We start from the raw sequence: 14,993 nt of genomic DNA, 5'->3' as shown, positions 1-14,993 counted from the left end.
TTGTTTCATTTGATGGAATGTGTAATTTTACATTACTAGCAATTCACACTGGCCTGATATAATCTGAACAGTTTAAATGTTATGAAGCAGAACACTTATTGGCACACCTACTTCTCAGTAAAAAGAGCCATGATTCTGTATTGCTTCACCTCTTCAAAGTGCCACTGCACTTAAATAACAGTAACAAAAACAGTAATAGAGTAAAATATAAATGAGGTTTTATATTAATTGAATGTAATAACAGATGAAATTAAGCCTTTATCTATTATTTGTTTCGTATATGCTTTTGTATGGTTATCCTTTCTTTACATCTCAAAGTTTTAAGAAAATAAAAATGAACTACATACTTAGCTCCAATAGCACAATAAAAAGAAAATCATAGATCTGTAATAATAAAGGTTATAATTCCGTAGTGCTTTAGAATTTCAATAGATTTCCACTTTACCACAAGACAGAGCCCTTTAAATCTTTTAATTAATTTTATACATTCTTTTGGTATTCCATTTGAGAGTTACAGAGTATGAAATATGCACCATGATGAGAAAACAATTACCCTGCACACCTGTTGTTTGAGCACACTGCATTTAAGCAGGATTTGCAGAGGCTACTATTTTATTCCATTGTGAAATCCAAAAGGGAGGAGGCTTTAAAAGCTGACCTGATGATATGAACTTGCACTTTTATATGTAACATGTGGCTTGTAGGTACCAAGTGTGTATCACATACTGTGATCACACTGATATCACACAGTATGTATCATATACTGTGATAACATTAAACAAATCCATGCTAATTTTTGCTGTCAGAATGTCCATGATAATTTTTTTTTTTCCATTTAGAAAGAAAATCTGAATGAGTGACTCTTGGCTTAGATATAACTATATATTAAAATAAATAAATTGCAAAATGCAAACTCAGACATGTATCAGACAACACACAGATGTGTTGGTCACACAAAACAGAAATATATGAGTAACTCAGAGTTTTCACTAAATCCACAACCAGTGTCTAAGCAGCCTCTGTACTTACACTTGACCATTTATGAATGGATTCACATGGAAAGTTGCTGATAAATCTTGTTAGTATATTCAACAAACAGAACAGGCTGAAAGAGCAGCCACAATTTAAGCATTACTATAGGTTAAATATAACTGCATGGAATAAAAAAGCTTTTAATAAGCTTTTTAATGCTTATTAAGAGTGAAGCACAGGACAGGTTTGGAAAGGAATACAGAAATATTCTTTCCTATGGTGGAAATCCTTCTTTTAAAAAATTTATTCCCATATGGAATACACAGAATAAAGGAAAGAAACATGAACAATACTCTTGTAGTTAATTACTCTGTCCACATACTTGCTTAGGGGTTCAAATGCCATATTGGATTCCTGCCATCATGTGGCTCATCACTGACAATAAAAATCTATGCATAGAATAAAGAAAAATTGTTGGCTTACTCAGTGTCAGTTGCTTATTTTTCTTTGTCTAAAAATTGGCAGTAAAATCTCACTTTTGTTGTCCAGGCCTGTCACATCAGTACAGCCCCACCAGTCTCCTGACACGTGCTTACTCTGAAATACTCTCTTTGCTCTTGAATAATGCCTTTATGTGTCTTCAAAACTTAAAAAATATTGCTCTCCTCAGTCAAAATCATTCATAAAAACTTCAGCAAGGATCACTTGTAGCTTTTCTGAGGATTATTTGCTCATTTGATTTGATGGTTTTGCTATAGCTGTAGCAATTTATTTTTATCAGGATAATGGAAATGGCTCATTTTTAGACTCGGTAGCTGAAATTTATTTATTTAAAATTGTATCACAGAATGTCACGTTTGTGTTGACATGGAAAACCTTTCACTGGTTTTCTGTGGAACCTCTCCAGGCTAGTTAAAATACTTGGACAGAAGAATGCTGAGCAGCTGGGGGTAATTTCCTCTTAAATGCATTATCATTCTCATCAGATCTACATCCCCTGGGAGCTTAAGTTAAATGTTTTGATTTTGTTTGAGAGCAAATTGGTAAGAACTGAATTGCTGAAGTAAGGGAGAACAGTCTGACAAGAAGGTAAATCACCAAAACACAAATTACTGATGGAGCAGGCCTATCAGGTGGGTTGATCTAAATTCCTCATGCTAAAATGCTCTTCTCCACTGACCCTCTCACTGTGCTTTGCTTTAGTCTGGTCTGTTGTGAGGGACCTTGCCCTACCTCTCCTCTCGTTCCACCATCTCTAAAAAACAATTTTTGTGTTCTTTTATCAGCCTACCTCTCTGGGAGCTCCTTCCAGGGCTGGCTGCACATCAGGTACACCACCAAATTCTTCCATTGTGCTGCTGCTGTGCATTCAAAACTAGAAATCACATGGCTTAGGGAGATTGGATCGAGCTTCTCCAGAAGGGGGATCTTTCCTTTCCTTCCCTCATCACTGACTTTTTGGTCACCCATTTATCTAACCAATTGTCTCTCCTAAATATTTTATCTCTGTAATATTTCTGCAGCATATATTTGGAGCTGCAAACAAGGCAAGTAATAAATATGGTTTATAATGTATTATTACATGTTGATGATTTAAGCTGAGATGAAATACAGACTTTCAAAGTTTTGTAGTTCAGTCTTCTCAGATATTATTGGTGAGTGAGGACATGGAAGAAATAGTAAGTAGATTACATTTTACTGAGATAATGCAAGATTGGAAATAATGATATCACCATCCTCACATGAAGAATGTTCTTTAATTTCTTCTTAAAATTCTCAAAATCTTGAATGTTCCATACTAGATCAGTGTCTTGATTCCTGATATACAGAAGCATTTCTCATGGCTGCAAGGTTGATGGCTCATGAAGATCCCGGGGCAGGACCTTCATAACTTTAACTGTGCACTTTGGTAGCCTTGACCTGGAGGAATTAATCCAGCAGGGCAACAGCCTGAAATCTTTTGAGAACCATAAATAGAGTAAAATCCACTCTTACACCTCTTAAAAGGGGTTCTGCTAGCAATGTAATTCTTGGATAAAGGTTAATGTACTAGTTTAAACTTAATATATCTCAAACATGCTTTACATTTATATGATCACCTTCTTCTCTGTCGATACAGCCCTGGAGATTGTCTTAACTTGCAAGCAGTATTCAATTACTGCTGAAGAAATTAGCAGATCTGGAATTAATTTCTCCTTCAAGCCACCAGTCCTGATTTCTGAGTAAGGAAATATTCACTACAGATCCTGCCACAACTTATTTATGTTGATATGCTTACAGAGGAGAAAAGGACAGAGTTTGTTCTGGAGCAGGAACTTTCCTGAAGATTTGCAGAAAAGAGTGCCCTGACAATCTGATGGATACAGAGGAATAAATGTGAAATAAGCAAATAAACAGGTCAGCTGCAGGACTTTCACAACTTTAAAAACAATTTGCTGATTTGGTATCAAGTGTGCCTGCTCCCTCGAGAGCCTGCAGGCACCTGACTTCTGTGAGAAGGAAATTCTACTGCTACCCAGCATATAACAAATCACTTACTGAAATGTGCCTTGGAATGCTGACAAACTGTTCCCTAACAGTGTGTGACCATCTTTAGCTTTCATTTCAAACCCATTTCAAACACCTGCTCTCTGAAACACTTAAATATCACACAGATCTCATTGCTCTAAAGCAATGCAACTTCACTTTTAACCTCCTGCATTCACACTTCATCATGCCCAAGGATGTCTGCCCCAGAGGTCAGGCTCTGAGCCCAGACATTCCATCTCCCTCTGGCAGGTCTTAGGGCAATTAAGTGCCCTCTTCTTCTTCCCATATATAATAATGTCGTTGGTGCAATTTACCCCTTCCTGCTAAGTTGTGCAAGGTTCCATCACAGCCTGTACAGCCACGCTCTGTCTTGTACATCAGGGCAGAGCTGTCAGGTTATTAAAAGGGCTCGTACCAATGCAGTCATCACAAAGTAATTATTATTTACCTTGGCCACTGGAGAATTCAATGCTCTGTGCTGTAGAATTTTAGGCAAAATTTTAGGTGTAAAATTAAACAGTGTGGATGGTCCATGAGTAATAAATATAAGTAATTCAGCCAGAGAAACACAAGGAGAAAATAAATGCTTCAGGAGATCTCCCTGCTTGCTTCTGGGTTTGATAAAGTAGAATTTTTATGATGGAAATAAAATGGCAATGAAAATATAGTTTAAGATCAGGGATATTGTAAATCTTATGATTAGAAATATTATCTTATACTTTCCCAACTATGAAAATTTTATTGCTTATTTAATCAAATAAATCAACTCAATAAATTTTGCTACTTGCCACTTTTTTATCCCTTTCCACTGAAAAAATCCTGCATGGCTTATAAAAAACCCATGTGACAACAACTTTCTGTGTGAAAAGTGAAAGCAAGGCTTCTCCCACGGGAACAATTCATCTAGCAAACATCTTGAATTTATGTAAACAGAACTATATGATATCAAAAATTTTTAAAAAGAGATATTTATAAGAAGGCAACCCCTGATCCCTGTCTTATTCCTTTCAGCATCCTCCTGTGTATCACTTCCACAGATTTCTCTCTTCACTTATAATTGGTTTTCCTCTACTCAGTTTTAAATCTCTGAGTATTATCCCCAGCTCTTTGTCCCACTTGCAGATGAAGTACAAGGGGGTCACTAAAATGGAGTTCCTGGTTTTCCTACACAATCCCTCTTGCTATGACAGGCAGAATTTAATATCTTTTTAGCAACCACATTAACAGAGGAAAATGAAGGCTGCTTAGGCAGAATCTGCTCTTTTGTGCTAGGTTTTAACTATAACTATTGCTCTTTCTCAGATGGTGCTGACACAAAACACTTTTCCAAGGCTTCATAATTTAAAAAAAAAAAACTGTTTCAGAGAGATTTCCTGAGTATTATAAAACAGAAATAATGAAAAAAAAGTTAATCAGCCTTCTCCTTATTTATCTATTCCAATACTGTCTCTGTAAATCACACACTTCAGCTCCAAAGAATGTCCCCAGAAAGATAGGGTTGCTCTTAAAACTCTCTACAGTATAAGAGGTGAAGAGAAAAAAGTCTGAATATCTTTTTAGCCTCCTAAAATTTTGCATCAGAGACTGCATTACTTATCTTTTCATGACAGGAATGACACAGATGCTGTGACACTCCCTGCAGGCAGTAAGCACACAAAAATTCCTTGTAGCAGGGAACTTAGTGGCAACACACACAATCACAAACTCAACACACACTGCTTCAAAAACACTTTTAGGCCCTTCAACTTTATAAGCACTTACACTTTATGTAAATGCATGAAAAAGTAACACTTTTAACACCTTTTCTACAGTGAAGGATTCCTAAGGCAGTCTTGGAAACTGTACTATGTGAATTTAATTTTTTTTTTAATTGGTGGCAAAATGAATGTTTCTTTCGAACTGTGTGAGAAGCATGGGCAAAACCAACACAGGTGTGCAGGCAAAATTTAAAACACTTGTACCAATCCATCCACTGGAAAAAAGATGTGAATGATCTGATATGTAAGACACATCATGTATTATCTGCTTGCAATCATACACACAAAAACCTAGGGCAATGGTGAAATTTACACTTGCCTTTAATTTTTTTTTTTTTTAAAAAGAGAAATGTATAGTTCTCTTGAAATTTGAGAAGCCAAATGTTTACAGTTTAAAAATAAGCTTATTCTGTAATACAAGAGCCTCTTTATGTCAAATATGGAATAATTTTATGGTAATATACATTGAAATCACAGAGGCTGATATGCAGAAAAACTAGCTAACATTCTTTATTTTTAGCCTGTGCCCTCTACCATGGCATTCTTCAAAACGTGTAGTTTTACTGATTGTGGTGATGAGACCAGCATTAAATAAAACTGAACTGTATTTATCAGAGAGTACATCAAAGGGAAAACACCCCATGCCCCACCCTCAGTTAGCAGAATTTGCCCATTCCCTTGACTGGGGTCATGATCAAACAGGAATGTCCTTAAGCACATATTTATAACTTTTCTGCAGAGTGACACATTTAAACCAATATTTACCTCCTGCTCTAAATCTGGGCTGTGTGCACTTCCAAGAATACATAATGCAAACTTTAATTTTATGCAGGGACACAACAGTATTTGCTCAATTTCAGTCTTAAGAAAACATCCTTCTTCAGATGTTGCATCTCAGGCTGCAAGATCACAGACTACACGCTATTTATTTGAATCTGGAGTATAATTAGAGGATAATTAAAATTCTGGAAACTCACATTATTTCCTGTTTGGCTTGGATTTTTTTTTTTTTTTTTTTTTTTTTTTTTTTTTTGGTAGAAAGGACATACGAAGAGTTTTAGCAGAAGTTCTTCCTTTTCTAACATACACTCCAGCTTGTTCTCTGTTTTTTTTTTTTTTCACCTACTGAGTTAAAACCTTTTGATACCAAGAGAACAGACATAGCAGCAAATTTTGCTCCAGGGAGATGTGGACTTTCTGAATGAACTTAATTCCCTTTTGTCCTCAGCCAATAATGACAAATCAAGTGAAAAGGCTGGAAAAGAAAATCTATGTACATTTGTTCCTGCCAAACTGTGCAAGAACAATGATGTAAAATAATTTGAATCCCTCAGGGAAACGTGTGAGATCATTTGGTTCTTTCTTCCACCTGGTGCAGGTTCATCTCTTTCGACTTTTTTTGCAGAACTGCTGCACAATCCAGTTTCAAGGATCTCAAGTCAAAGTGTTGATCCCACTTTTAAGATGCTATCCAACACTTCTGCAGCATTCCCAGAATAACCTGGTTTTTTTGTTGCCATGCAGGGAATAGGGAATAGAATCTGCATTTGTACAATGAATGTGCAGCATGTGACTTCTGTGCAATCAAACCCCAAGCTGACATCAGCTGGAGTCAGACCCTTTGGAAACAGGAAAAAGAAAGAAAAAACTACCCCAGACCAGGAAGAAGGAGCAGTTGATGAGACTGTCAAAAGCAGAAGCAAGCAATGAAGATCCACATTGTGGTGGATGTGTCAAAATTTTGATGAATAAAGATAAATCAGATCTCTGTACAGAAGTCTATGAAGGACGAACTAGGAAAGGAAGCAGGGGATGAGAGAAAGGAAACCAGAATAGAGGAGGTCCTGACCTAGCAACACCCAAATCAACAAAAAATCAGGAGAGAGAACAAGAGCCTGAGGAAAACTCAGGAACCCAGATCCCTGTGATGGTGACCTGGAACCACCCTGCCTGTGCTTTAGAGTTCCTCAGTAAGTACAACCAGTTGCCCTCAGTGTGCAGATTCCCTGACTGTTTCTGCAGGAGAGTCAGCAGCCCTCAGCTGCTGGACAACAGTGCAAGGGCCAAATTTTCCTGAGTTACAGATACAGAGCAGTGAGGCTTTAAGATACACATTTAATATCACTTTAGCTGACATGTCCTGCAAGTTCCAATTAGTCCCCATTTGCTGTTCTCCTAGCTCATGGTCAGATTTGTTGGAACTTCTGCAGAGCGATTCTTCTGCAAAAGGATGACAAAGAAATGGATTCATTCACAATAACAGACTTTGCCAAATGAAGAAGGATACTGAAACATCTCTTAGTATTCCAGAATGGTAAATGATTGAGACATGAGTCAAGTGGTTTCTCAGCTATATCCTCCCATAAAACATTGGCAAAAAAAAAAATCACTCCAAGCCTGTGAAGATGTACTTAAACCCTTCCTTGCAAGTTAGCTGAAACCAGCACAGTATCACATATGGCAGAAGTTAAATAAATGGGCTGTCTTCTCACAGGAAATTACACTGTTCACCATCAAGCAGGATGTTAAGGAACACGAGCTTCTCCCCTGCAGAGGGATAATGAACCCGTATCATTCCATTTATCATAGAGAAGAATCATCTCAAAAAGTAAGTTACTCTGTAGGTGTGCTCCTCTCTCCAGATTTCCCTGCAATATCAGAGCACACTGGCACACATTTTCAGTTTCAATGGGATCAGAGTACAGATAACAGATATTCTTCTAATATATTAAATCTATCAACTGTCATTTCCCACTTACTGACATAGCCTTGAAAAGGAGTATTTTATAATTTTGAGAAACATAAAGCTCATAGCTTGCTTCCTACAAAGGCCATTTCCTACCTGAAGGAGGAGGTCAGAAGCTGGTTTGACTTTCTGCTGGAAAAGCACACTTAAAGTTCGATTCTGTTGTTCCAAATCAAAAACTCTCATTTTCAGCTTTATACATTCCTCCCTCAGACCCTGCAGCACAAGGGAAAACAGTAAGATTAGAAAGCAGGTAACAGAAGCACGTAAAAACTCTAATGATATTAAGAAGAAATAAACACACAACTTTTAAAGTAGTATAAATCAGAAAAATGTGCTCCTTCATTTTCTCTGGTTGTTTGATCATCCATTATAACACTGAAGAAAATCTTGTCATAAAGAACAGTAGCACCTCCTGTCATGAAGAACCTGGCACCTCTTTTCAGGGTTTTCTGTTAGCATAAAAATGACTTTGCTAGCAATGTGTTCCATCTTGCAGCTGACAAAAAGCAATAAAGCAGCAATTAATAGATGGATATTGTAATAAGCATGAGCTGAGTAAAATGCATAAATCAGGCAGAAGTTCAAAGTGGCACTGTGCCTTCAAGGTACTCCTCTGAAGTCTGATCCCATCCTTGCTTTTCCTGGAACAACCCAGTCAGCATTGCTGTGCCAGATGTGGATGGGCTGTGTCTTCCCAGACACCCCAGGATGTGTCCAGGTGGGGAAAAGGCCAGTGGCACCCTGGCTGTATGAAAATGATGTGGCCAGCAGGACCAGGGCAGGGATCTTCCCTCTGTGCTGGGCACTGGGGAGGCCACAGCTCAAGGGCTGTGTTCAGTTCAGGGCCCTTCACTAAAGAAAGACACTGAGGAGCTGGAGTGAGTGCAGAGAAGGGCAGTGCAGCTGGGGAAGGGTCTGGGGCACAAATCTGATGAGGAGCAGCTGAGGGAGCTGGCAGTGTTTAGCCTGAAAAAAAAAAAAAAAAAGAGGCTCTTTTCACTCTCTACAACTCCCTCAAAGGATGTTCTGGCCAGATGGGCACTGGTCTCTCCTCCCAGGCAGCAACGGAGAGGACAAGAGGAAATGTCCTCTGGAATGGCCTCCAGGAGAGCTTTAGATTGTACAGCAGGAAAAATTTCTTATGGAAAGTGTTGTCAAGCATTAGAACAGGTGGTGGAGTCATCTCCCCTGGAGGCATTTAAAAGCTGTGTAGATGTGGCACGTGGGGACACGCCTTGGTGGGCTTGGCAGCACTGGGTTAATGGTTGGACTCAATGGTCTTAAAGGTCCTTTCCAATACAAGCAATTCTATGATTCTATGAAAAAGATTTAAAATTGGCCATTAGAAGCAGAGGTGGAGTGTAAAACCAGTCAAGCCAATAAAATGTCTTTCAGGTACAGATAATATCTATCTGTCTGTCTCTGTATATATCTATTTTCAGTGTAAAACCTGCTTTTCCTGGTCACCTGGAGGAACTCAGGATTCTCTTAGAGAGACAATTTTGGAGAATCTGACAGGGCAGAATCTGACACTGAGCTGTTCAGCAGTATTTTGTGCAGCTGCCCATTTTGAGGTAAGAACTTCACAAACCAGGAAAGGTAGTCTCCTAATAAAAATTACATGTAAAAAGAATAAGCTGCAGACCTATCTCAGTTGGATTTTTTTTTTTTTTTAAATTTACATCTATAAAATACTTACCATTATTTAAATTTAGGACATTTGCTGCCCTGTGGGTGTTGCCTAGCTGATATTACTTTCCAACATATGAAGGTGAGAAATAGGCCTCAGCACCCCCATATGCTGTCCTGTCAACCATTAAGAACATGATGATCTGGCTTGATGAGAAAACAAGTCAGAGGGGGAAATTGTATTCAGATGTAGCTTAAATTCTTGCCTACAGTTGCTCTAGTCTCTGCTGTAACCAGCACTGAGGTTATAAGAGGTGAACACACAACAAAATATGTTCATCTTGAGACTCTCAGAAAACTGTAAACATCTTTTTATGCATATGTATCAGGTTTTATGAATACTGGATGAATGCAGTTATTCTCTCCTGATGGTTTTAGAACATTTGTTTTAGGTGGCTGTCAAGTGGCTGTTCAGTTGAAATTGCAAGAGCCTTCCAACACGACCCTCAAAAAATCTCGAGGCTGATGATTTCTAAAGCCCTGAGGCTTTGTTTCCTGCCAGTGAGACCTCTTATCCCTGGTCTTGCACAAGAATCTCTATTAGCAATAGAGACTGAAAGCATCAAGACCCATCATTATCTGTCTTTCACACTCCAAGAATTTAAAGCTAAGCCTTGGCTGTTACTACAGTGCTTAACATTTCAAGACTACTAAGGGCACTGAACAGGAAAAATGATTCACAGAAACTAACAGTATAGAAAAAAAATTAAATCTTAGCAAGGCCTCTGCCCAAAACCATCCTATCTTACAGTTTTAAAACCATAAGATTTATGTTTCGAACTTCAGAATTTCTGTAAAAAAGTGAAATATAAGATAGTAGATTACCCACCCAGATGCTATAAACCTTGCCAGTGGTAATGCCACACACAGCCCAGAGGAGAAATGAGGCACATAAAAGTAGCAGTATTCTGGTAAAATAAAGTCTGAGTTTAGAAACTTGCAGTCCTAAAATTACCAATTAATATGTCAAATGTCTGAAGCATATAATTCCTCTCCTGTGGGCAAAACAACTAGCTATTAAGGTAGCAATCTCCCAGATATTGAAAGTACACCTAGGGTTTCAGTGTAGTGATATCTGAGCCTCTCTGTGGTCTTGCTTTATCCGTTCAGTGTGAACCAGACTCACTCTTCCCCAAAATGGGATCCAATGCCCTCAGTAGAGATTCCAGACAAACACTGCTCTCCTTCTGAACATCCTTCTTTCTGCTTTAATTAACACTTAATTCACTTATTTTTTATGTAATTGATGAAAATGGAGATATAGCTTTCATATAGAACCCAGAGTAAAGAGTAACATCCTGAACACACTCCTATGGAGGAGATTACAAGAAGTAGATACACAGAGCACAAAAATATCGAATTGAATGGTTTAGCTCAAATTTCAAGCTGCTGATCCAGGTCTTACATGGAAAAAAAAAAAAAAATCCAGTTCTCAGCAGTCCAATCAGCTCATGTTATATGAGAAGTCTTTGGGTAGAAGGAGAAAGAATGGATGTTTTCAGTATTATAGCCTATAGGTTTGCCTCAGTTAATTTTGTTGGATGCCTGACTTCTTAAATTTCCTAGAGGCAAATTTTCTATTAGTAAGTGGTAGAAATCCATAGAATTTTGCTACATAAAATTGTGAAATTATGCTGCGTGTCTAACTCAGCACAAATTCAATTTAACATAGTTTCTCCAGTCACATCAAAAAAAAGCCCCTCATGTTAGAGAAATTCTATATGTATTGTAACAAATTACGTACTTGAAAAGGGAATGTTTAAGACTGTAATTCCATTTCAAGGATTCAGTGACATTGACAAATCACTCAAGCTTTGCTCACTCAATTTGTGTCACCAGAATCTCTCAGTGGGATCACAGTCCTTCCACATCCCAGCAAGCACACGGTGCTCTACTCCTTACATTACAGCATGCACTTAATTTAAGTGAAAATTAGTCCTTGAGGGATGATTCCAAATTCACAACAAAGCCCACGGAGTGTGTGCTACTGTACAAAATCACTCTTCTCCCTTCTGTGAAAGCTCTCAGCTTTTCTCCATGTCTTGCTCTGCTCCTGACGTGTTTTATCTCTCCGTGGCATGACTGACTCTGCCTTACTGCTCAGCTGCATGATGCTAGGTTTATCTGTTTACCAGCTACTGTTTGGGCTCTGATATCTACCCTTTTGGGACTGGTGTGAGGAGTGCAATTTCCTCTTTATCGTACACTATTGTGTTCCTGTCTTTTCTTATAAAAAGACCTGTAATAACGGTGTCAGGAGCACTATACAGTTAATATTCATTAGCATTTAGAAAAGTACCCTCTTTCCTCTTTCTATGGATATTAAATTAGCTGTTATTACTCAGTAATAGGTAAGCAGCTGTTAAATCCCATCAACCCTAAGTAAATCACTTTATTAAATGCATTGGGATCTGCTTTTATTGTATCCTTAGGAACTCGTTGGATCCTATAGGTTTGGAAGGATTAATTACTGAGGAAGTATGTAGTCATCAAAATGTCTGACACCTTTGCAAAGGAGATCAGCAAGCTCCTCTCTCCATTTGGTAAACAATCAAAATATTCCCAAACTAGAGATTAATATATTGAGATTAACCCTCTGGTGAGTATTTCACCACATACAGTTTTATAATACAAAATGTGTATGAGGTTTTTGTGTATATTAACATGAAAAAATACCTCAATTTCCAGCTAAACTGTATTGAAGCACATATTTGGGATTTTTTTAGAAAATACCTCAAGTTATATTTCTAGCAGGTGTCACAGGAACAGCTCTGCAGTCCTCTGATGATGCACAGACCCTACTCCTACGTGTAAACAGAGAAACACAGTACAAACAGCAGCAGGGCAAACTTCCCTGGATGTTGTGGCTTGCACAAATCACCTCTGAGCTGCAACTTCCAGCTGCTGGAAGGCAGTATCCCTCTTCCAGAGTAAAAACCTTTGTTGTGCATCCAAAACTCATGGATGAGCAATGATACTCTCAACCCAGCCTGTCCCCTCTGCCCCCATCCTTCCCTTTGCAGAGAGGATTCTGGATGATGTCCTGCTGGGCAGAATGATGTCCATAAATGGATGCTTTGGAGTTGGTCTTCAAAAACTACTTGCATCTAGAGCACTTTTGTGCATGTGGCAAGAGTTTTTTTGATTATTTTAACTTTGTGTTTTCTGCTGCATTTTGAGAACATTATTACTTGTCCTGTCATTAAGTATAGACAAGACAGTTTATATTCTCCTTTGCACTATCTGCTTTAAAAGACTGCATTTATGTCTCTTTCCAAACCATCTTTTTACAACTAAATGATCCAAAGCATTTTAATAATGCCACATCCATCAAGTGGTCTAGACTTCACAAAGAATCATTCCATGAATATTGAAATGCTCACAGCTTATTGTTATAGAACTTTATATTTTGTTTGTCTTTCCCTCTTTCTCTCCCTGAGAAAATGAAATAATGGAATCATGTTTAACTCAAAGACCACTTCAGAAAATTGGAACTTCAGACATGACTTCATGCAGAACAGATCTCTGTAGAAGTCATAGTGAATCTTTTCTTTGTGCCAGATTTGCAATTATCCCTCAAGTATTTTTTCCTGTGCAGTACTTCCCCTGCTTACTGAATGTGTGAACATAGTTTAAAAATGTATAATATTTAAGAATATATACATATCTCTCAAATAAACAATGAACATCTGCAAGCTTTAAGTTACACTGGAAATACCCAAATCACAACTTACCTTTTGAGTAAGTAGAGCCTGAACAACCTGATTAGCCACCTGAAAGAGAAAAAGTAAACGAATTTACATATGTTATCATGTGTGTGTATGCATAACAATCCCTTCTTTTGTGGCCTGCCCTGGTTTCAGCTAGGGCAGGTTTTATTTCCTCTCAGTAGATGTTACAGTGCTGTGCTTTGGTTTCAGAGTGAGAATGGTGTTGATAACACAGTGATGGTTTGGTTTTTTGTTAAATTGTGTTTATCCTAAGTCAAGGACCATTTTTCATCTTGTCGCATGCTCTGCCAGAGAGGATGTTCACAAAAGAAACTGTGAGGAAGCACTGCTGGGACAGGTGACCCAAACTGGCCAAAGGGAAAATCCACACCACAGAATGTCAAGTGATATAAGCTGGGGGAGTTGCCAGGAAGGTTTTATGCTGATTCTTTTCCCCATTCTATTGGATCTGAGCAAGCAGCTGTGTGGTGCTTCATCTCCGTTTGGGCTTAAAACCACGACAGTCGTTTTTTAGCACTCGGTGTGGGGCCCAAAGGGTTAAGGACAGATCCAACCAGAGTGAGGGAAAAGATTGTTATAAACATTGCTGTATTGGTTTCACAGTCGCCAGTGGCTTTATATTCCCCCTTCCATCTACAATCACCACAATTTCTAGCATTTTCATTATTTTAGTCAGATAATACCAGCAAGAATACATGAAATTCACATCATCTACTTCTGTGCTGGTCCTTATGATAAGCAAATGTGCACTGTATCAATTGCAGCGTGACATGAGGGGCATTTGGTCAACTTCTGTCGTCTCTTCTTTGCAGTAGATTAAACTCTCATAGCTCAAGATGCAGCTGGTGTGCATCAGCATGGATTAACTGCATTCACTAGAGCGGATTTTTACCAGCCAAGGATGGAGGCCTGAGTGTTTTCATGAAGTTTAATTGTTTCTTGATTAAATATTGACAAAATGGTACATCTATCGTGACAAGCAGGAACCATAAAGTGGCACAGAAAATTAAAGTACCTACTGTCATCGAAATGTGTTGGAAGGATTCACCCCACATAGCATAATTGACTTGAATGAGATTACACACCATTGATTAACAGAACTATATATTCAACAGGGAATTTTTGAAGTTATTTACTTTATGCATCCTTTCTAATTTATATTTACCACCAAGGATAGGGGCAGTGAGGTGGAAGAAGGAAGGAGAGAAAGACTGAGATAAGATCTTCTATTGGTGCTAACTTGAAGGTTCAACACCATATATGCACATATTATCACACTATGCGCTGACTTATCAGTTTTGCTTCTACATTTAGGCAGAGCAAGTAGAGATGTCCCTCTTAGAAAAAAGAGATTTTTGATTTGGTTTCGGTTTACAGAAATTACAGTAAAATTTATGCAGGTATCATTAAATAATCTGCATTGATTCTTGTAACTCTTGGCAAATTAAATAAAACCCCCACCAGCACTGATGTAAACTCAGTGGGGAGCAAAGAGCTGAAGCAGCTAATTCACTTCTGCAAATAATTTGGTTTTGCTACATACAAAAGCAACATTTCATTCATATT

At 38.1% G+C, this 14,993-nt stretch overlaps 1 protein-coding gene across 6 annotated transcripts in view; it reads right to left on the bottom strand.

Annotated features, from left to right (window-relative positions):
* The window catches only part of NCKAP5 (NCK associated protein 5), a 416,669-nt gene that overhangs the window by 72,713 nt on the left and 328,963 nt on the right, over nucleotides 1-14,993 (bottom strand). For all 6 annotated transcript variants that reach the window (XM_085584141.1, XM_077784917.2, XM_085584139.1 and 3 more), the window contains 2 exons: nucleotides 13,431-13,469; nucleotides 8,101-8,220 (listed from right to left, as the gene is read on the bottom strand). In XM_085584141.1, the coding sequence (XP_085440267.1) occupies nucleotides 8,101-8,220; nucleotides 13,431-13,469 (159 nt within the window). The remainder of the gene's footprint in view (nucleotides 1-8,100; nucleotides 8,221-13,430; nucleotides 13,470-14,993) is intronic.

Source organism: Lonchura striata, chromosome 7, assembly GCF_050655825.1.
Source record: "Lonchura striata isolate lonStrDom1 chromosome 7, ASM5065582v1, whole genome shotgun sequence".
NCBI classification, from domain to species: Eukaryota; Metazoa; Chordata; class Aves; order Passeriformes; family Estrildidae; genus Lonchura; species Lonchura striata.
Note: the sequence above shows the minus strand (reverse complement) of the source record. Positions and strands in the feature narration are given on the sequence as shown.